The sequence below is a fragment of the Onychomys torridus genome, chromosome X (assembly GCF_903995425.1).
Source record: "Onychomys torridus chromosome X, mOncTor1.1, whole genome shotgun sequence".
Classification (NCBI taxonomy): Eukaryota; Metazoa; Chordata; class Mammalia; order Rodentia; family Cricetidae; genus Onychomys; species Onychomys torridus.
In genome coordinates, this window is record NC_050466.1 from 64134554 (window position 1) to 64157843 (window position 23290).

General features: G+C 38.9%; 1 protein-coding gene and 1 long non-coding RNA gene across 5 annotated transcripts in view; one reads left to right on the forward strand and one right to left on the reverse strand.

Annotated features, from left to right (window-relative positions):
- Nucleotides 1-250: 250 nt before the first annotated feature.
- LOC118573662 lies at nucleotides 251-5623 on the forward strand. Its single transcript, XR_004943670.1, has 3 exons — nucleotides 251-274; nucleotides 4635-4705; nucleotides 5498-5623. It is a non-coding gene; the product is annotated as an uncharacterized LOC118573662 (long non-coding RNA).
- A 4890-nt stretch (nucleotides 5624-10513) lies between these two features.
- The window catches only part of Map7d2 (MAP7 domain containing 2), a 121619-nt gene continuing 108842 nt past the window's right edge, over nucleotides 10514-23290 (reverse strand). For all 4 annotated transcript variants that reach the window (XM_036174429.1, XM_036174427.1, XM_036174426.1 and 1 more), the window contains 7 exons: nucleotides 20651-20849; nucleotides 20039-20143; nucleotides 18655-18711; nucleotides 18120-18198; nucleotides 17430-17616; nucleotides 14381-14656; nucleotides 10514-11948 (listed from right to left, as the gene is read on the reverse strand). In XM_036174429.1, coding sequence (XP_036030322.1) covers nucleotides 14407-14656; nucleotides 17430-17616; nucleotides 18120-18198; nucleotides 18655-18711; nucleotides 20039-20143; nucleotides 20651-20849 — 877 coding nt within the window. In that variant the 3' untranslated portion in view covers nucleotides 10514-11948; nucleotides 14381-14406. The remainder of the gene's footprint in view (nucleotides 11949-14380; nucleotides 14657-17429; nucleotides 17617-18119; nucleotides 18199-18654; nucleotides 18712-20038; nucleotides 20144-20650; nucleotides 20850-23290) is intronic.

Consider the following 23290-nt stretch of genomic DNA (forward strand, 5'->3'; position numbering starts at 1 on the left):
CCCAAGTAAATTATAAAGTATAGAATAAAGAAAATACCCAAGTAAATTACGAAGTATAGAATACACTAGAAATTGTTATGACACATAGAAAATGAAGGTAATCATAAAATTTAAATAGGTTCCCATTTAAAAATTAAATTAATTTTATAATTTTTGAAGTGCTCTTTAAGACTATTCCAATGTTATTTTCTTTCCTTTTGGTTAGAATCGATGGATGCCAAGAACGACAATCAAGAGAAAACTACTCAATCAAGTACATCTTCTGCGCAAAGCAGTAGGTTTTTTAAGTAATTTATTACATCATTTTTCTTCCTCCTTCAGTGTTTAATGAACTCATATAGCTTCTGGTATAGTATGTGTGTATACTAACTTCCAATACTGTAAAATCTTAGTCATTGAAAGAGCAAACAATTTACTGTGACATTTTAACTTTAATTTTATTTAAAGATGAATTGATAAAGATTGCATGAAATTACAACTGTATATTTAAGTGCAAATTTGGGGTTGGGGATTTAGCTCAGTGGTAGAGCGCTTGCCTAGCAAGCGCAAGGCGCTGGCTTCAATCCTCAGATCCACATACAAAAAAAAAAATTTAAAAAAATTAAGTGCAAATTTGTCCAATTTCTAATGATAGAAATTTTTCATTCAAAATTATCAGACTTTTTATTTTAAAATGTGATTACTTAATCAATTAGGCAATTACATGAATATATTTTCAGGATATAGACCCTGGCATTTCACTTTAGTAATCAGTGAGTGAGTGTTCAAGGTAAAGGTTTTGTTTTGTTTTAGCTGATGCATCTGTAGTAGTTAGGATAATGCTCAACACACATTAATGGCTCATGTAATAACCTAGCACCAAACAGGACAGATATGATTCCTGCTTTCTGTGATCTTAAGTGGGCTGGTAGATAGAAAATACCTAATTATAGTTGTAATAAATGCTATGAAGTAATGTATGCTGTTTATTAAACTGAGAGACTTCATCTGAGATATTTTCTGCTCATTGTCTTCACATAGCATAGGAACCCAAGCCTGGCACTGACTGGTAAAAGACATTATAATTCTGATTCACTCCAGAGAAAATCAAGGAGGTTGATAAAAATTATATTCCATGTGCCAGAATGTATTAGACCTAATGCATAAATTAGAATGCAGCAAAGGCTAATATGAAGAAGGACTCCATGGATGTGTGTGTGTACAGTAATCAGATCACACAGTCATGTATTTGCATCCATCTTTTGGAGAGATTTATCAGTTTCCATATATCTTCTCCAGAGAAAATGACCTCAGCCTCTTCTATTCTAATGATAACATGACACAAAGGCAGAAAAAAATCTTCAGTTTGACTTTCGATTGCTGGTTAGAAATTCCAACTGTGGTGTTAGGTGTGTTAAATCTAAACTAACAAATTTTGGATCCATGTGTATTTTCATTGTGTTAATGGTAGTGATTATCACATGAGAAGCCAAGAACAATTTTGTTATGGCAAAGTAAATCTCTCTTTGGTATATACCTTAGATTGTCATTACCTAACAATATGATAGAAAATAATAACGCTAATAGAAGAACACTGCTGGATAGGAATTGGCAACAGATTATAGCCATGTCCAATACAAGTGAAGATAGAATATGTAAATTGTGTTGCTAAGGGTTTGTTGAACAGATCTGTAATTCCCATACTTGAGAGACTCAGGTAGGAAGATGGAGTTTGAGGTCAGCCTAGACTATGTATGTAGCAAGATTTCATCTCAAACAAAATTTTGTGTTAGTCAGATATGTTAAATATTTTCTCATTTCATTTAAAACTTCACCAATACTGTTTCAGAGAAGAGTATTAACTCTGTGAGGAATAAATGGAAGGGGATTTTAGTCATTGTTTTCCTTTTGGGGTGTCATAACCTTAACTATATCTTGATCTTTTTGTTGTTTGTAATTCATTTATTTTGTTCTTTTCTAAATGCTCTGTTAGATCATGTGGTATTTGAGGTTCAATTAGAATTGTAGTATTCCTGATTCTTATGTTAGGAGACAATGGATATATTTTGATAGTTTAATTGTAGACTTGTGGATCTCGGTTTTTACTTTTGACAAAGCTAAGTATTTACAACTTTAGGGACAGTTTTATCATCATCTGTACAGTACACTAGTGCTCATAGGTGATACTTCATTTCATTCTAAGCACATGTGGTACCATAGACACTAATTTTAAATACTGTAAATAAGATAACTGAGGCAGAGAAAGGGAAATGACATGCTCAGGGTTATATAGTAAGAGGTAGAGCCGTAGCGAAAACAGGCAGCTCTGCCTCTGAAGTGCATGTTCTTGACACTTTGCTTCATGATTTTCAACACTGTGGTGGTACGCACGTTACATCATCTGGAACAGGATCAAAGTATAATTTTAGATCATTGGCTGAGTTTTCATGAAAAATTCTATAATCTTATATATGGCATGTATACTACACATGCATAGATATGTGAATACTTACATTTTATGATATACAAGGGATGGCTCATACTGACTTGGAGGAGCTAGTTGTGTATATCTTTCCCCAACTTTGGGCTTAATGGCTTTGGTTTGGCCTACTGCAGTCAGCCATGGTGTCAATATTTATATTAGAGAAATCCACAGATACTTACAGTCACGTTTTTTTTATTTGTATTTTCTAGGAAATTGATTGGTAGACAATCTCAGTGTGCAGATAACTGTACTATCCTTTGAAGGAAGTAATAGTCCTCCCCTTGGGGGGAGTATATTCCAAGATTCTTTTCTGGTAGATGCTTGAAACTGGACAGTAATGCATGCTTTACATATAAATATATGATGTTTCATTTATAAACAAGACACAAAAAGAGGTTGGCAGCTATTAGCATAAATATCTCAACATACTGTTTTTCTTTCATTGTTGAGAGCTTTCATTTTTCCATTAAATGAAAGAGTAGCCCTTTATGGTTTCTCTCTGGCATATATGAAATTCCAGCATCAGTATTCTTGTAGTTTGTGGCCATTGTTAAGTTGAAAGCAAGATAAGATATTTGAACAGTTTGTTACCTTAGCAGGCAGTCTGATGACAAAAGTTGTTACTAAGTGATTAACAGGCTGGTTGCATTCATGTCATAAGTCTCCTGAGTGGATTAGAGTGTGACTATATGAGATTTCATCACACTACTTTGTACTTAAAACAACTGTACAATTTAAAGCTTAGGAATTATCTCTGGAATTTTCTCTTTAATATTTTGGAGTGCATTTGAATCAAGGTAATTGAAATCATACAAAAGGGAGGCTGAGGATAAAGAAGTACCACTGCATTATCAGAAGCTGGTAATGCAGATTCACTTAGGGAAGAGAAGTCAATTTGACAAGAATTTCAGAGTAGTTTTTGTTGTTGTTGGTTTTGTATTTTTGTTTTGTCGAGACAGGGTTTCTCTGTGTAGTTTTGTGGCTTTCCTGGAACTCTCTTTGTAGACCAGGCTGGCCTTGAACTCACAGAGATCTGCCTGCCTCTGCCTCCTGAGTGCTGGGATTAAAGGCGTGCACCACCACTGCCCAGCAAGAAGTCAATTTTTATAGTGTTTAACAAAAATATTAAAAAAAAACCATTCTGTTGCTGAAAATTAAACTCTATTTGTGAATATGTATTTTTTAGTATTTCTAATTTTTAATCAGTTTGTTAATTGTTTTGACAGTCTGGTAGCATAACAAAAGTATTCAAGCCAGGCAGAGTACACTGCTTTCTGATAGCACTGTCATATGTCATGAAGAGTACATGAAAGAATCTATAGAAGATGTACAGGAGTGCAGCAAGAATGTATAGAAGATGTATAGGAGCGCAGCAACAATGTATAGAAGATGTACAGGAGTGCAGCAAGAATGTATAGAAGATGTACAGGAGTGCAGCAAGAATGTATAGAAGATGTACAGGAGTGCAGCAAGAATGTATAGATGATGTACAGGAGTGCAGCAAGAATGTATAGAAGATGTACAGCAGTAAAATAATCTATTTCAGTGGCTGCACTGTTCAGTTGTTTACTGCTCTATCTTAACGCCATGTTCTTGACATTGTGGAGGGAAATTTAATAGCCCATTAAGAAAACTACTCTGGTTCTTAGAATTTTCTTTTTGTAAAACACATTAATGGATGATAGTGTCAACAAAATTGTTGAGCAACTGTGTATTTGATACATATGCATAGATTTTCTAGTCTATAAAATTTTTCTAGTTGTTTCTAATGTCCACACTTTTTGCAGTGTAAAGTACTGAACATTGTGCCTCTACTTCTACTTCACACCCATAGCCCATTCCTTGCAAATCACTCTGCTTTAGTCCAAAATTCATTGAGAGGATGTGGGTTATAATTTCTATTAGGACCATTATTATCAGGAAGTTGCTTTTATTTCTGTGCATAATCAAATGTAAACCGAGAAGTTTGAAACTGGTTTGTAGAAAGTATTGTTACCTTTTTTTTTAAATCCTTGAGATTATAATGTAATAACACTTTCACTTTCCTTTACTCCCTTCAAACCCTCCCATATTCCTCCTTTTTCTACATATGGATTAAAACTTACTTTATTCAGAAAAAAATCTTATTATATAGTCCAAACCCAGCCTATTTTGTATGTTTTTTTTCCAGATAATTTTGACTGGGACAAGTATTTGAAAGAGACTGATTCTGTAAGTGCACCTTCAGAATACTTCAGACAGGTATGCCAAAATTCTCCTGAGACTTTATACAGTAATGTATAGCATTAACTTGTGGAAGGGTATCTGTAGTTTAAGGATTCTGGTAGTACGAGGAGAAGGTGGGATTACGTTTGTGCCACTCAAAACCAAATGTCCTATTTATAGTTATTTTGTTTGATATACTAAGTCTTTAAAATTGCCCATGTAGAGGGAAAGACAGAAATAGCAAATATAAGAAATGTGATAACCCTGGACTGAGAAACCTCATGGAACAGCTGTGATATAAGATTGTTAGAACGAGAAGAAAGAAAATATCCAAAATAATTTAAGTATCAAGGTATGGCACCGAGTGGCTGGAGTGCAAGGTGGATAGAGGTACTACGGGGGAATCAAGGTTAAAGGTGTATAGGGGTGTTTGAAGTGTGCTGAAGAGTTTAACTTTATCACAGTCTTTGCTATGACTTCTAGTTTGCTCATTTCAAGGGGAATAGCTTAATGTGATTCTTAATTTTTAAAGTCTTTCAGGAAGTATTTTATAGTCTATATTTGGGTTTCTTGAATATGCAAATGACTGAGACTAGTGATAGTCAGTGGTTTTATACTGCGTGTCAGTCAAAAGGGAAACTTTAATAAAATTTGAAATAAAAAAATAAAAAATAAAAAAAGGGGAAACTTTGCCTTGAGCCTTGTAACGCTGACCTTATTCACCTGCTGTGACTCTACCTAAAAAACATCTAAGTATTTTGGTAACATAATTTGCCATCTGTTTTTCTTATAGTTCATGCATTTTAACACAGTGTTATTTATATATAGTCTAAGACTCCACCAACTAATGAATTCCAAGTTGGTATGAAATTGGAAGCCCGTGACCCTCGCAACATCGGTTCAGTGTGTGTTGCTTCTGTTATTGCAACTACTGGTGCCAGATTACGTTTACGACTGGATGGCAGTGACAATAAGAATGATTTTTGGAGACTTGTTGATTCATCAGACATACAGCCTGTTGGGACATGTGAACAGGCAGGAGATTTACTTCAACCTCCACTGGGTAAGGATAAATAGTTCTTAAAATACCATAGTCTTACTAGTAAGCTATTCACTAGATGTGGCTTGAAGTGTCCTTTTAAATATTACTTGGGCCTTCTTATAAGTATATGGTCAGGGAGTTATTGTAGAGGATATATGATTGGAGAGGAACTCAGTACCATGTCACTTGTATACATTCTGCACAAGTGTGCTGAAAGGCCTCATTTTGAACAAATGTTAGAGTAATCCTCAAATTTAAAATACCAAAAGAAGCCTACTTATAGCATGCATATAAATTCAGAAACTCTTCTAGAGAAGAAGCCTGTAACATTTCATATGAGTGACAGACCTCTTGATACTTTTCATTGAGCAATTCAATACTTGCAGCATGAGCATGAGGATGAGGATAAGAAGAATGTGGGAATCTACATTATGAGAGGAGTAAACGAATCAGTACTTTTTAGTTATTGAGACAGTTCTTTCATTCCTAACCATTAGACACCAAGGAGCCTCGTTACTGTTAGGCATAGAAAAAGATGAGAGAATGGAAATTTTAGCAAAGGCTTTAAGTTTAAGCACATGTAGTGTTTGGTTGGGCCATGTTTTTAAAATGTGAAAAGGTTATGACATATTTTGCAAGAAAAACTTTTTAGAATTGAGTAATATCTGTATAATCTGTAGAAACATAAGTGATTAGTTTATTTGGTCATCATTCTTCATTCCCAGTGAATTTCAAATGTTAGTTTTCATGTTCTTTACAATGCTTAAGATAAGAAATAATGTAAAACTTACAATGAATTTTCCTTATTAGTGACATTTCCAAGACCCAGTAATACAGAATACTGAGAATAATTACTTTAATAATATCTTTTAAATTTTGTTAATTAAAATGATTTAGTTTAAGGGCTGGGGTTTAAACCAGTCAGAGGTAGTTTTGTTTTTTTCTTTTCTTTTTTTCTTTTTGAGACTGGATCTCAGTAATTTAGCCCAGGCTGGCCTTGAACTATTGATCCTCTTGCTTCAGCTTCCCAAATATTGAGATTGCAGATATGTGCCACTACACAAAAAGCACTTTTTAATTTTTCCTTCTTTTTTGTTTACACTTATTTGTTGGTGTGTGTGTGTGTGTGTGTGTGTGTGTGTGTGTGTGTGTGTGTGTGTCTCATAGGACACATGTGAAGGTCAGAGTACAACTTGGGGAAATCCCTTGTCTTCCATGTACCATGCGGGTTCATCAAACTCAGGTGGTCAGGCTTGGCAGTAAGCATTAAGTAACAACCATTCCATCCATTTCCGCTATCACCATCTGTTTTCCTAGTTATATTTTGGGGAATTTCAGTAAAAGTTTGAGGATGACTTGATCTGTCTTAGCATTTTTGTATATGTTGACTATTATATAGATAGCTCTGTTACCAATGCTTCACTTGCACCCCTATCTTAGTAAATGTATCAACTGTATTATTATGGCCTGTCCCCAACATAAGTGTGTTTGTTGGCAAACCCTAGTCTATGGCTGCTCTAAAATGAAAGTTTCTGGTTCCACTTTGACATTGTTGTCAGACATCAGAGTGATGACTGTAGGTATAAGAAGATTCATCTCCTTTTACTTAAGTCCTTAGAAAGTCATTCTCTGAAGAGGATATGTGAGCATAACATGTTTGTTCTCTACTACCATAGTTTCACAGGTTTTTCATTAATTTATAAAACAGGGTACAGAATGAATGTTTCATCATGGCCCATGTTCTTACTACGGACACTAACTGGATCTGAACTGGCCCCTGCAGTGTTCTTTAAGAAGGTAAGAAAAACATTACAAGAAATTTCTGTTCCCTAGAACATGATTTTAATTTTTTTTAATGGGACTGCTTAATATGTTGTCTTTTCCATTATGGAAAAAAGCTTTTGTTTTGTTTTGTTTTGTTTAATTGCAGGTTGGAAAATACTGAGTTAGTTTGTTAGGACCAATATAACAAAGTAGAGTGTGTGGTGGTATTGTGTTCCCCCAAAATATTGTGCACCCTAATAAACTTATCTGGGGTCAGAGAACAGAACAGCCACTAGATATAGAGGCCAGAAAATGGTGGCACACACGCCTTTAATCTTAGCCTTCTGGAGGCAGAGATCCATCCGGATCTCTGTGAGTTTAAAGCCACACTGGAAACAGCCAGGCATGGTGACTCACGCCTTTAATCCCAGGAAGTGAGCCTTTAATCCCAGGAAGTGATGGCATAAAAGCAGAAAGGTACATAAGGCCTGAAGACCAGGAAGCCTGGTTAAGCTTTTAGGCTTTTGAGCAGCACAGTTCAGCTGAGACCCATTCTGGATGAGGACTCAGAGGCTTCCAGTCTGAGGAAACAGGATCAGCTGAGGAACTGGCAAGGTGAGGAAGCTGTGGCTTGTTCTACTTCTCTGATCTTCCAGCATTCACCCCAATACCTGGCTCCAGGTTTGTTTTTATTAATAAGACCACTTAAGATTCATGCTACAGGAGTGGCTTACATAATAAAAAAAAAAGTTTCCCACAGTTTGGAGGCTAGAGCAAAAATTAGGGTGCTTTGAAGGCTAGTTCATAGTTATCCATCTTCTTGTGTCCTTTATGGCCTCTTCTCTGTGTGCACACCTACTGAGTCTCTTCCTTTTATTATTACACCACACCAGTCAAATTGGATTAAGGGTCTATTTTTTAATGTATTCATATTAGTAGTACTTCAACAGAAATTTGTGTTAGAAGAGACACAATTCAGTTCATAATAGCAGCTATAGTTCCTATGAGTTCATGAGTCTAATAGTCCTGTAACATCCAGAAATTTTCTGTTTTGCTCTGGTTCTCCCTGATATCTGGCTTTTAGAATCTTCCTGCCTTTCTTTTCCACAATGATTCCTGAGCCTTGTGGTGATAAGATGGTGTGAAATGGTTATCCCATTCATAACTGAGAACTTTTATTCTCTGCACGATGACCAGTTGATTAACAGTTTCCTTTTAGTACACAGGCTTTTGACATTTCATAAAGTCAAAATTGTTAATTGTTGTATTTATTCCTGGATGACTGGAGCCCTGTTCAGAAAGTCCTTACCTAATACTGCAGTGTATTCCCTACTTTTTCTTCTAGAAGTTTTAGATCTATCATTGAGATTTATGATTCATTTGACATTGATTTTTGTTCAGGCTGAGAGAGAAGAATCAAATTTACTTCTTCTATATGAATATAGCTGGATTTCTCAATACAATTTGTTTAAACAGCTATATTTTCTCTAGTGTATGTTTTTGGCATCTCTGTCAGAATTCAGGTGTTGTAGGTATGTGTAATTATACCTGGGTCTTCAGTACTCTTCCCTTGTCCACAGTGTCTGCTTTTGTCCTGATGCCTTGCTGGTTTTACTACTATGGCTCTATAGTGTAACTTGAAATCAGCAATAGTGACACCCCAGCAATGTTTTTTTTTCATTGTTCAGGATTGTTTTGCCTATCTCTAGTGTATTATTTTGGGCTTCAATATGAATTTTAAGATTGATTTTTCAGTTACTGTACAAAATGTTTTGGAATATTGGAGATTACACCGAACCTGTAGATTGTTTGGGTAGAATAACCACTTTCATATTATCAACACTCCCATTCCATGTGCATAGGAGGTCTCCCTTTCTTGTGTCATCTTCCATTTTTTCTCCAATGTTTTAAATTTTTTACTGTAGATGGCTAGATTTATTTAAACATCAGTTCTGGAGATTGGAAGTCTGATGTGAAGGTGCAGACGGGACTTCTTCTAACGCTTCCTACGTTTCCCAGCATAGTCTTTGTGGTCATCATGCTCAGAGGCTCTGTAAACAGAACCTGGGAGTGCTGTGCTGACTGGGCCCTCAGCTTCAGATTGCTCTAGAGAAGTCACTGTGAAAGTCCAAAAGTCTAAATCCCTGGGTTGGTACCATTATTCAGGGAGTACGAACAAGCCTATGGTCTTGTGTTGTGAGTAGGTATTTTTTCTGACTAAAAATACCCCTTCCCTCAAGGGAAGGAGACTTACATGTCTGATGATGTAAGCAAAAATAAGACTCCTGAAACTTACAAGGTTCACAAGGCCCTTCAAAATTATACAAACAGTCAACAATTGCGGGTGAGAGCCATCTTCCTGCTGACTAAGCTGTCTGCAAGTGACTTGTAAGAACATTGTAAAATTCCAGGGATTGAGTTGTTGAGAGTCATCACCACTCTGGAGTAGTCTTTTATGTGATACAGTTACCTTTCATTCATCTGTGTGCCTGTAAATAATCCCTCATCCATACACCTGAAGGAACACCAATGAACTCACTGATTCACCAAGCCAGACTTGGGTTTCTGCCATTGTCAGTGCCTATCTTGGGTGAACAAACACTTGTTCATATCACCCCAAGAAAAAATCAGACCACAAGTACAAAAAAAATAAGGTCTGGGTTTCCACATTCTTGAAAGTAAGAACCAATACTCCCATTACAATCACCTGAATGCCAAAGTGCTCTGTCAGAGTCTCTTCAATTATACCACAATTAGCTAACAACTGCTTGCATAATTACTTGTATGAAAGCACAGCAATCTAACCATTTTCCAAAGTTCATCATGTTCTAGGGATAGGCCACCACTAAAGCCACAGCTGGCTCCATTTGGCACCGACAACTGAGGAGGAATTTTTACTGAATTTGACAGAGAAAGAACACCTATGAAGAAATCAATTGGCCTTTTTTCTCCACCTGGTTTCAGGTTTTAAAAATATGAATTGATTTCAGCAAGTTTCTTTACTGAGTGTACAGAAACAAAACACCAGCAAGCCATCAGACTCTTCAATGAAAATGTATTTAACCTTAAACAGAATGTACACATCATGCAAATGAGGCATCACATGATCACAATGGTGCCGTGAGGTACAATGAAGCTCAATGAAATGGACACTTAGCAAAATAAAGCTTTAAGAAAAATGGCCAGCTATTTTTTCAGATGTCAGACCATGCTATCATCTGTGTGCTTTTCATAAAAGATATATCTCCTTTGATATTCATCAAGGCCAATGGCACAACATTCTTAGAGGTATACATTTTATTTAGACTATACCACATAAACATACATAGCTTCTGAGACTAATATATTCTTAGACTGTACCAGCTTTAAAAGTACAGAACAAGATCACTACTGAGATTTGTTTATATCTCCTGGTTTTGTATCTCAAAATTAAGGATCTTTTCAAAAGGTACAAGTTAAAACAAAAAACTCTAAAGAAAATGTCCTTTTAATAGTAAAGCTACATTTCACCACAAGAAATGAAAATTTTTAATATGGCATTAATGGCATAAAATATATGTAGTTATACATTCTAGTGTCATTTTTCCTGGTTCAGACTTTTTAATGTTAAAGTCTATTAAAGTGACATACTGGGACCAAGTTGGGGCCCCCTTTCAAAGCACTGTGACTTTTTTATTACAGTTAAGCAAACCAAAAGAAACTTCCAAGATCCAGTAGACAAATAGCAAAACCATGAAAACATCCACCTGCAGGAGACTTGATTCATTCTGCTGAAAAGCCATTCAATAGTTTGGAGTGACAATTTGGAGATTTTAAAAGTGTGACAGGAAAGAGTCCTTGCTAGATTCAGGTGCCCATGTATACATAAGGAGAATATGCATGAGGAGGGGAAGAAATAATTGCCACTATTTAATTATTTATTCGACCAAACTTATTTTTTTAATGCCCAAACAAGTAATGTGGAATAATGCTCTGCAGGTGATGAAGCTTAATAATAAAAAACAAACAGAAACCTGAGAGGGAGAGAAAATAGCTAGATTTCTCCCCCCACCCCCAAGACAGGGACATAAGCAGCCCAGGTTGAGTACATGTTTAACTAGATGTGGATAAATAGGCGATTTTTATAGGAAGAGCTCTCTAATGTATATGTGCTCCAACACTGGGAATAAAGTGTCCTAGAGTGCGGTTCCCAGGCAGCATCTTGCAGATTATATCAGAGAAGGACAAAGAAGTGCTTTAGCAGCAGCTGAAGCTCGTAAATAGAACCATAAATGAAACTTTGCTAAAGCCCAACAAGGCAAAAATCTCAAGGTTTCTACCAAGAGAGGCCAGTGTTTGCCAAACTACCTAGGAATACAGTTACACTCTGCTCTAGTAATTTGGAATCCAGCGGTTAAGGGTGAAAGAAGCTTCTTCAGGTGGCTAGCAGCTCAGATTTAACACCGACAGCTTCATGGGAGATCCAAACACCACCTGTGTCAATTCAAAAGCAAAACCAGGTAAGTTCAAGGCAGAAACCAAGTATTTTGCACTCTTCCTTGGCTAATGCAGTATTTCTCAACAGAAAGAGTAGCAGTTTCTACAGAATCATTTTTTCAGTAGGGTCAAATGTTCCTCATATGGAACTTCTCTAATATCAGCAGATGTTTTGAGATTTCTCTGCCCTTGAGCAAAGAACAGTTCTCCACTGAGGAAGTAGGGCTGGTGTACAGTTTTAGGAAGGATGAGGGAGGGAAGAATGGGATACTCCAAGCCACCAAGACTGTTCTTGCACCCAAACCTTCAGGTGTTTAATGTCTCAAGCACTATGGCAATAAACCACCTTTGGTTTAGAAGGATTTGGGAACTAGTCTAAATCTCATGAGAATTCATAAGCAATGTGAATAAAGTGATTCAGTCAAGATTTTTTTCTTTTAGGACATTTCAGCTAAGATATGGGAAAAATATTAACAGCCTCGAATCTGCTGTGCATAATGAGTTTACTGGATATTGAGGTAAGTGAATTGGATGGAAGTTAATTAAATCAAGGTATACAAACAACAAAAGAAACCTCTTAATGAATACTAAGCCATGCAACTGTCAAGAAGACAGAATGCTCAGGTGAATTCATGTTTTCAGTGTTCTAAAAAGTAGCCACTCTTTCAGAAGTTCAAGATCATTCTAGTCTACATAGCGAGTTCAAAGCTAGCCTAATCTATGTGAGACCCTCTCTCAAAATATTAAAAGTGGCTTGCCATGTATTTCCGCTCCTATGTCAAAGGGCTCCAGGAACTCACATAGATCCCCAGCGCACGCCCGTGCGTACATGCATGTGTGCGTGTGTGACACTGCAGACTCTATGGGCAAGGGTGGAGGTCAGGTGGAAATATAAGTTTGTGGCCTTCCCACTCTATTACTATATTTGATTTAAAAAATTAGACTAAATCAGTTAGAATACAGCACATAAGAAATAAAGTGATGGAATTCTGAGAACTAAAATCCTTTTGAAAAGTCTACAATGACAGAAGGGTTGGGAAAAGGCTCAGTAGGTAAAAGTGCTTGCTGTGCAGGTATCAGTTTGAGTACAGATCCCTAGCACATACATAGAAGAAGAGGTACATGGCCACAGGCACCTGTAATCACAGTGTGGGGTGGGGTGGGGCAGGAGAATTGCTACAGCTCATTGTTCAGATAGCCTAGCCAAAACAGTTGAGCTCCAGGTTTAGTGACAGACCCTGTCTCAAAGGAATAAGGTGGAGAACAATAGACCAAGATACTTGTGTACACTCAAGCAGACACCATATACCCATACACACACAAACCCCCTCAAAGTTAAATAAAGTAACAGGAGCAATAGGAATTATTAACTTCTCCAAGGATTTGATTATAGACCCTAATTATGTTAGCATTGTTCAAAAATGAGTCCCAGGGGCTAGGAAAATGGCTCAGTGGTTAAGAGTGCTTACTGCTCTTACACAGGACCTTATTTTGATTGCCAGTACTCATTTCAGGAAGCTACAACTGCCTGTAACTCCAGATCCAGGGGGAATGTGATGCCTCTGGCCTCCTGTGTATATGCACATACTTAAATTTATTTTCAAAATCCTAAACTAAAATCAATCAAATGTGAAATATAATTGTACACAACTGTGTAATGCATATAACTGATAAAGACTCACATGAGAGTGACTGGTGTTGTTCAGTAGTAGAATAGGAGAAAAAGGCGAGATTGAGGACTCCAGCCGTCAAAAAGACAGACTGAGCAATCACACAAGAATGAGCAGCAGAGTGCCAGTGAGAACAAAAGCACTTTGACAACAAGAGTTCAGGACACAAAATAAAGTTCTTTCCTCTCTCCCCTCAGCTATGACCCCAAAACAGATGTTTGCTTGTGAAGAATCCCAAATTGGTCAACAAAAGAGCTGACCATTTCCTCATCACTCAGTCTTCTTTTTTCCCAGAGCTGAGGACCGAACCCAGGGCCTTGTGCTTGCTAGGCAAGTGCTCTACCACTGAGCTAAATCTCCAACCCCCATCACTCAGTCTGTATGAGTGATTATGGGTAGAGGATGGGAAGTCACTGAAGGAGACTGAGAGGAGAGGTTCAGGTTGGTAGAACTGCCCTCAGCATTCTCTCCTGGCCTCTAAAAAAGCTGCTACCTGAAATAAATTGGCCATTAAACCTTCTCAACCCTCCTACCCACAGCTCCGAACAAGGACAACATGAGTAGAATACTACATTAGGGATTCACATATAAAGGAATTACTTAGAATCCTTCTCAACTTCAGTATGTGCCACAATAAATATCCATGTTTGTAATTTTCAAATAAAATCAGTTGTCCAAGAGGCTGCATGGTACTTATCTGATCTTTACAAATCTCAGTTGGGGAAGTATAGATTTAAGAGTATCATTAAAAGACTGTACCTTTTATTAGAGGAATGCTGTCTTTGTCAACAGAAGGTGTTCAGAGTTGTTTCTTGCCCAGGACTGTTAAATCCTTCAATGAGGTTTTTGTTACAGTCATCAAGGCTGAGATTTTCACTGGATTTCTTGGGGAATGTGGGGGGCCCAGTAAAATCTAAGATATCTTGAAGTGCCCGGGCATTACCAGTTCCATTTTGGTCCAGAGACATCCCAGGAATCATTTCACTCACTGGTGAAAATTCTGGAATGGAGATAAGCTCTTCTTTGGAAACAGGACTAGAAGAGATGAGGAAGACAGAGAATGAGAGACAGAGAGTAGAGAGAACATGAGAATGAAACACAATGTGTTAATGTACTTCCATCTTTTCTTTTTTTCAAGACAGGGTTTCTCTGTGTAACAGTCCTGGCTGGCCTAGAACTCGCTTTGTAGATCAGGCTGGCCTCAAACTCACAGAGATCCCCCTGCCTCTGGCTCCTTAGTACTGGGATTAAATGTGTGTGCCACCCTGCCCAGCGCTTCCCTCTTTTTGTGTGGTTTTGCTATACTGCTCTTATGGAAAAGAGAGTTAAGAAAACAACAAGTGATCACATGTGGGAAGTAGGTAGACACAAGGTCCCTGCAGATGAGAACAAAGGAAGCAGATGGGCACGGCAGTGAAGGGAGAGCTCAGTGTCTGAGGGTTGAAAGGAAGAAAACCTATGGGCACCACCACATTACTGCAGAGAAACAATGCCCTCCCAGAGCTTTTAGGCTGGGACATTCCAAAAGCAAGTAAGGGCTAAAAGTTCAAAGTGAGCTGAAAAGGCCCTAATTTGCACTGGGGCCTCCTGGTGCTGCCCTTCCAGCAGTGCTGTCTATGGTGAGCTGCTTTTCCTGGAGCTGGCTTCAGGTTCCTGTTCCCTGGAAAATGAGAAGAGTTATTTCTTCCTCCCATCACTCCTGTGAGATGTGAAGTAACCATGCTGAGAAGAGTTGATGTAGGGCCACATGAAGCATGTGCCTAGTTAAGGTTAGGAAATGGGAACATGGAACCTACTTTCACCCTAGGCAGCTACATACCCAGATGAGGCTTGCTTTTTCTTTCTTTCCTTTCCCTAGAGATGGGCCGTTCACTGCTGCTGTTTGCTGTAGGTATAATAAAGGAGCATATCCAGGTCCTGAAGACTAGTAGGCTAAGAATTAAGGGCCTGTCCCAGGAAGACTCTTAACATATAGAATAAGGCTGATGTCAGGTTCTTCTTCCTTCATGAGATCTTAGAGAAGAATCTAGAAAAACCAGCAGTTTTGTAGAAGCTCAAAGGATCCACTTCCCTTACACCCAAGCCAAGCTAAGGCACCGTAACTGACCTAACATCTTTGACTATCTGGGCAAGCTGCATTATTAAGTATAAACATCTGGCTCCACCTACAGCTTTCCCCATCATTCCCCTTATTTCAACTCAAGAACACAGAGAAAATCTGGGCATGGTGGCACATACCTATAATATTGTCACTTAGGGGAATTAGAAGTTCAAGGTCAGTGTGAGGTACATAGTGATTTTGAGGCTAGCCTGAGCTACATGAAACTCTGTCTCAAAACCCATTACTACCACCATCAACAACAATAAGGAACACGAGTAAGAATGCCACCATAAGCTTACATGCTGCTCCAGTAATAACCTTTCTCTAAAGGAGAATTCAGTATATAAAGCCCATTCACTTTTATGAATCCTGGCCAACGGTGCCATGTCTTGCCCCCAAACATAAACTAAAGCACTCTTGACTCAATATGGGTGTGTTAACCATTCTGATTACCTCTGTTTTTCTTTGCTGGGAGCAGAATGGCACCAGTTAGGGGAAGGCTGTGACATGATGTTGGGGGTATGGGAATATCCAGTTGAAGGTTGGTGGGGAACCCTACTATCAGTCTATACAGGATTTTCTCTGCTAGTGATAGGACTGTTGCAGCTTAGATGTTCATGTGTTTAGTTAAAACCCAATGTGGATGAATGGGATATTAATGATCAGTGTGTGTCATAGACTGCTCCTATCTGCTCAGATAAAGCAAAGGGTTCATGGCTGATGAGAAAAGGGTAAGCTCTTAAGTTCTGGTAGAACTTCTATAAAATACTGTCATACTCTCATGACTTGGAGAGCTACCCCTCACTCTAATACCTCTACTTCAATCACAAGCAAATTAGCTCTTTTTTAATCACAGATTAATTTGCCACCTGATGTCAACGGCAAACATACCAGTTTAAGAATACCTTAGGGTTTTAGTAACTGAGAACAAATTTGTTTTTCATTGGGTCTTTAACAACAAACTGGCCCCCCACCATCATTCTGTGGCAAAATCTTGTTATGCAGCTCAGGCTGCTGTTGAACTCTTCTTGGTTCTCCAGTCTTAGCCTCCAAAGTGCTTGGATTACAAGCATCTGCCATTACTCTCAGCATTAAAATTAAAAGTTTGCTTAAATGTGAGACTTTGTGGACACAGGAGGACCCTGTTGGTGGTCAGGCTAGACCTCCTTTACTTGCAGATGCACCTACTCTCCAGCTTCAAAGGGCTGGCTAGTTGAAGATGCACAGCTGCTATCCTTTCTTTCAACAATTTCTTTGAACTGACAGGAGCCATTGTGGCCACAGTTACTCCTCCATCATCCAACCTGCAGTGCCTTGCCTACACTGAATGACTATATATAGTGATAAAAATGATGTCCCAGTGGAAAAGCAGCCTCTCCATCTCCCAGAAGAATGAAAACACATCCTTACTTAATGCCTTCCCTCACTCTACAGTCCTCCTCCTGTAAAGCACATGCCATGAAACCCTGTCTCCTGGATGCCAAACTCAAGACACTTACATTACACCAGTGACAGCTCTCCTGTATCAATAAAACCTGCTTTGAGTATTTCATTTCAGTATGAATAGGGAAGGTGAGTGAAGGGATAAAGTAAGGAAAGGTATATTGTAAAGAAACAACTAAAAGAAATGAAAAAGGTGGGGGAAATGGAGCCATTGGCAGTGACTAGCAAAGAGATCAAAATTAAATGCAAAATAAATGAACATACCTCACATCCATGGATTGAACTTCTTCAGTTGAATCATCCAGACTGTTTGATTTCCCGTCAAGGCCCTCCAGATGAACAGGTGCCCCAACTGGTTTAAGACCATGGGAGAAAATGTCTTGGGGGAAGGTTTCCAGAGCAGCATGCTCTGAGCCATTTACTTCCTGGCAGGTGTTCAATCCATTGATTTCTGATCAAGAACACAAAGTCTTCAGATGAATCAAAATTTTCAAAATTGATAAAGTAGCAGGAAACACATAATAAGGCAATTATTTCCATACTTTCTTTCACCAGTAACACAATGGGTGTTTTTTGGTTGTTGTTGTTTTGTTTGTGGAAGGAACTGCCAATAACGCCATGCAATTAGCTTCACAAAGGAGAAGAGAATATGATCTCATTCTCAGTGTCTGCAGAACCTCAGTTTAAGAGATAAGCCAGGTCTTAGTAATACCTGATGTACAATCAAGGTCTCTGGAGAGCATCCTGGGCCACGCAACTATTAGAGAAGGTGAGGAAGGCAGTGGTTTCCCAAATAGAGCCAATAGCCCTTATGCTGGAAAGATGTCTCAGGAGGCAAAACTGCCAGCAGCCACTGCTTTGGGACCTAGCTACACTACCCTGACCCCCGCCTCAGGAGTAAGGTTCACTAGTCCTCATCACCTAAAGGACCCAAACACCAAACCTCACACTCACCTATTTTGTTGGGAACAACTGGTTTTGTCTTATTTTCAACATCTGCCACAGGTTGAATCTCCACTTTGAGGTCTTCCTTCTAGAAAAAAAAATAGAAGGTGGATGACTAAAAAAGAATGGGGAAAAGAGAAAAAGTATCCAATAAATAAACTATAAAATGAAATAAAAGTTAAAAGTCAATCAATGGAAGAAATTAGGAAGGTGATGAAGGTTGAAATATTGACATTACAAAGAAAAACAGCTTTTTAAAAAGCACCAGGGACTATTCAGAGCCCTTCTGGAACATGCTCTGTGTTTCTCTGAGTTATTGTGTCACTTTTCTCTTCAAACTACTGTGTCTTCCCTTGTACTGCCACCCCACTACTCTAAGAGCATCTTTTACTTTCTTCATCTCTGAAATTCTTCTTTCCTTTAAGGTCTCAGTTCCTTTGTGAGCCTTGTCTTAAACAGACATTTGTCTCAAACCTTCAACATCACTAAATGGATTCATTCTGTTCTTCTCCACTTGTGACATAATGGTTATCTGAATTCTTACCTTCACTTCTAGAGACGCATCACTCTTCCTTGTTCTCTTCATGATTTCATCTATTCTCTGTGTTTGGTGGGGGGAGGCATAAGAAAATAAAAAGTTGTAAGAATAAACTAAGTAAATTAAGAATAAAATTTTGGGTTGGGGATTTAGCTCAGTGGTAGAGCGCTTGCCTAGCAAGTGCAAGGCCCTGGGTTCGATCCTCAGCTTAAAAAAAAAAAAGAATAAAATTTCTAAACGTTGGCTCCACATACAATTTCCTATTTCTCAGAAAACGTGTAAAAGAGAACTGTGAGCAGAGGGAAAGTATCACAGACAGGTTTCCCATTGGTTCTGCAGAAGTCTTCCACTGCTACAAACAAGGTCAAAGGAGTACACTAATACAGATTTAGAATCAACATACAGTTTGTATACCAGCTTTCTACTTCTCCATACATCAACAAATTGTCATTTACCATTCAAGAAGGCTGCTATGGAAAGCTAAGTTGAACAGTAGCTCAGGAAGGATCACAGATCCCTTATCTCCTAGACCTACAGCAATACAAAGCCCACACTGGGCCTAGGACACCACAAATCAGGTCTTTATAATCAGTCTCCTTAAACCCAACTTGATATGTAAGAACATTAAGTTTAAAAGGAATAAATATTTCAATTAAAAGACAAACACTGTTAAATTAGATTCAGATAGCAAGTCCTGACTATATGCTATTTACAAAGTATGCTCATAAAAATATACAGCTTCAAATAAAAATATGGAAAAAGATTTACCACCAAGACATAAATCATAAAAGGGCTGCCAAAGAGACTTTAAGGAATATTATTAGATCACTAGGAATGTTGGCCCATGCCTTTAGTCCCAATATCCTGGAGGCAGAGACAAGCAGATCTTTGAGTTTGAGGGCAGCCTGATCTACAGAGCGAGTTCCAGGGCAGCCAGTGCTACAAAGAGAAACATCATCTCCAAAAGCAAACAAACAAACAAACAAACAACAACAACAACAACAACAAAGAACTGAAAAGGGAATTTCATGATAAAACTGTTAATTCAAAAAGAAAATGTAACTATCTGATATATATATTCAAATAACATAGGGCATTAACATACACTGTGTGTGTGTGTATGTGTGTGTGTGTGTGTGTGTGTGTGTGTGTGTGTGTGTAACAAAACTGACAGAAATGAAAGGGAAGATGGTGGAAAAATTCAAACTTACCAAAAGAGCTCTATTGATTTCAGGGCTTATATGTGATAAACAAGCCCTCTTCCCACTAACGGAGCTTCCTAATCACTCCTTTCTTGGTGACCAATAGAACATGATAGCAAAAACCGTAGTAACGCTCTAGATTGGATTCAGTGCCTGTTCCGTAAGTCCTGCGAGCCCTCTCCTCTTACCTTCTTCCTCTCCAGTCGCTCCTGCTCAATCTGCAGCATGATCTGTTCCCTTTCTAGACGCATCTGTTGAGCTGCCTCCTGTGCCTTTGCATCTGCTGCTTCTTTCTGAAGGAGACAAACCAACCAAGAGTTAGGCCTCATATATGAGGTCAAGGTCTCTGTGTCCGTGGGCAGGCCAGGAGATGTGCACATAGGCAGACAATTCCAGAATTTAATTCCCCCAAGGAGCAGTATTCCACAGTAAGGAGTAGTGTAAATAACTTGTCCAGTTTCCTCACTCCTCGGGGAGAAAATTCTAAGTCATGAACTTTGGCCTCTCAAAGGCACTGAGTCATACTCAGTGACTTTACTCCCATACCAGATTCATGGAATTTTTCTCCCAGGCAAACCAGTGGCACCCAAATTCTTATTCCAGTGTCTACCTTCAGTAGAGAAATCCAAGCTCATATGGCACACATTAATACCTTCACTTTATTTCACATAAGTTATATTTAATAACCAGTACAGGGAATTTAGGAAAAAACCTTCAAGTTATTATTACAAGTCATTCAAATTGAACAAATTTTGTCCAGTATCAACTAAGGCCATTGAAAAACAAGAAAAGTCTGAGACCTCAATCAGGGCCTTTTCTTGTTTTTCCTTTTCTTGCTTCTCTTTGGACACCAGCTCCTCCTCATCTTTCTGTTTTGCCTTCTCTCCTGCCTTTCTCTTCTCTTCTTCCTGTTGCTTCTTTTCCTCTTCTTGCTTACGGGCTTCTTCTAGATGCAGCCTTTCTTCTTCTGCCTTTCTTTTCAATTCCTCTTTTTCTAGCCTTTGGAGAACAAAAGCACTGTTAGAGGAAGACACACTCCAAAGGCAAACTACCAACAGACCATGTGCTGACCATAGCAATTAAAACTCAACATGATCACACACACAGACAGGCAGACAGGCAGACAGGCAGACAGGCAGACAGACAGACACACACACGAGAGAGAGAGAGAGAGAGAGAGAGAGAGAGAGAGAGAGAGAGAGAGAGAGAGAGAGAGAGAGATCGCGTGCAAGAGAGAGCAAGTGAGTAAGAGTGAGAGAGACTGGGAGTGTTTTAGTAACATCCTTATGGTCCTAAATTTCCTTAACTCTCATTATCACTGAAAACAAATTCCTTCCCACATACCTACCAGCCTCTGCTTATCCTTTTCCTCGGTGCATCCAACGGCAATTCCATTCTCTTACTGAAAAGATTCCCTCTTACATCCACTTTACTTCCCTTGAAAGTAGTTAAAAACTAGCACAAAGAATCTGGCTTCCCCTGTGAAACCAAGTATTCCACAATTTTCAAGTATGAACCTTCTCCCTTTAAGAACAACTTCATCCTTTCCTTACCAAGGCCACCCAAGCCCACCGCATTTGTCATTGTCGCTAAGCTACCTCTACACTCTAGTTTCTCTTTGAACAGTAGAAATCTTTTGTCTTGTACTAATCTTCTTCTAGCATTCACCAAACCTGGAGCAGTTCTGTCATCCTCTTGATCCTTGTTATCAGACCCATCCAAGCCCAGTCCTCCTTCCCTACCAAGTGGAAAGTGTTATTACTCAGCAGTTAATGGCTATCCCATGTCTTGGTCATTGGCCACTGGTAAGAGTCTTCATATAATGCCCTCCATCTCTCAGGCCCTCATTGTCATAGTTTGCCCACATCAGTGATGTGCTGGGCCTTGAGTTGCTTAGTCTTGTGGATGAATATGTGGGCCTCACTGGTCACTATTCCTATGCGTTTTAAGTTTTCATTCTAAAAGCTTCATCTTCACCATCAATCTTCTACCTCTTTGGTGACCTTCCTTGGTGAGCACTGTACAAACAACTTCTACCCTCTTCTTTCCCATGCCTCTGGGTCCCCACCTGAGAATTTCAGTGATGACACTGGGGCTATTTGTTTCCCAATTCCCAGCCTGGGTGGTCGTTAGGATCACTCATGCCCTTCTCTGTCTTCCCAGGCTGGCTAGAGAAAGGCACAAAGCTGATTGATCTTGTGCTCCTTCATCTCAGCTGATGTATTTTTAGTCTCATCCCCTGGATTCTATATGGACAATCACTTTCTGTCAACCTCTATCACAAAGTATTACCATTCCTTTACAGAGAAAAGTGGGGTCACTTCATATTGCTTCCTAAACTTCACTCACTGATTTACTGTATTATGACCGAGAATGATTAATATGCAAAGGACTGTAAATACGACTACCACTTATGCAGTAAATTCTACCACTCCTCACTGCTCTTACTTCTTTTGCTAGTTCCCATTACTTCCTATGCCAGTTTTGCCCTTCTATATACAATTTTTCATGGGCTCCAAAAATACTCAGGTCTCAGGCATCCCAATTCATCCTTTCCCGCCTGCCTTCTGCTTATGACTACCCTCTTACCTCTTTCAGGATGCTTCATGTCTTTACACCCGTCTTCTCAATAATTTGTCTGCAAAATCTGTTCATTGCTTAAACCCCAAGACAAATATAGTCTTTCCTAAGCTTCACTATGTCCTACAATAGCCTGACAACACTGAAGTTTCTTCCCATGAGGCCCTCACAGCCTCTGGCCACTTGAGGTGGCACTGTCCTGTCTTCCTCTTGCCTCTACCTTACCTTACTGCTACACATTGGAAGGCCAGTGTCTGCCCTACCTTGCACCCAAACCACCTGCCAGCTAGAGACTTAGCCAGCCAGAAGCCAGGTATGAACAGCACTGTAGATGTCTGCCTGCAGTTTCAGGCCTGTGCTGTCATTTGGACAATGACTTCAGGTTGGCTATGTGGCATGGCCATGATAAGCTTTACTTAAATATTCTTTGATATGGGCCTCTAACAGCCGTTTCAGCTTCTGCATGTAATCTATTTTGTAATACCAGGAAGTTCTCTTGTTTGCTAGTCTCTGCAAATGTCTCCCCAAGACTGGATCTAGGGTATCAGTTTGTTTGCCCCAACTCCAAGAATCTCATTGTATATCTTGGGCCATCCCCAAGTCTAGAGACTGGAATTGCTATGTGGGCTTCTGAGAGAGCTCTGATATCCCGATATCACAGCCGTCTGGAACTGGACCAGCTTTTTGCTCTCTTAGGGACTACTTGCCAAAACACCTAATAATCCCTTTCCTTAAAGATCTCCCAGATCCATGATTTGGACAGTGTTTCAGTCAACAGCAGGTAGCAATAACTGGGCTTTCCAGAGTTTAGCACAAGTATCTTTATTTTTTGCTACATTCTCTCAATTGGTAATCACATT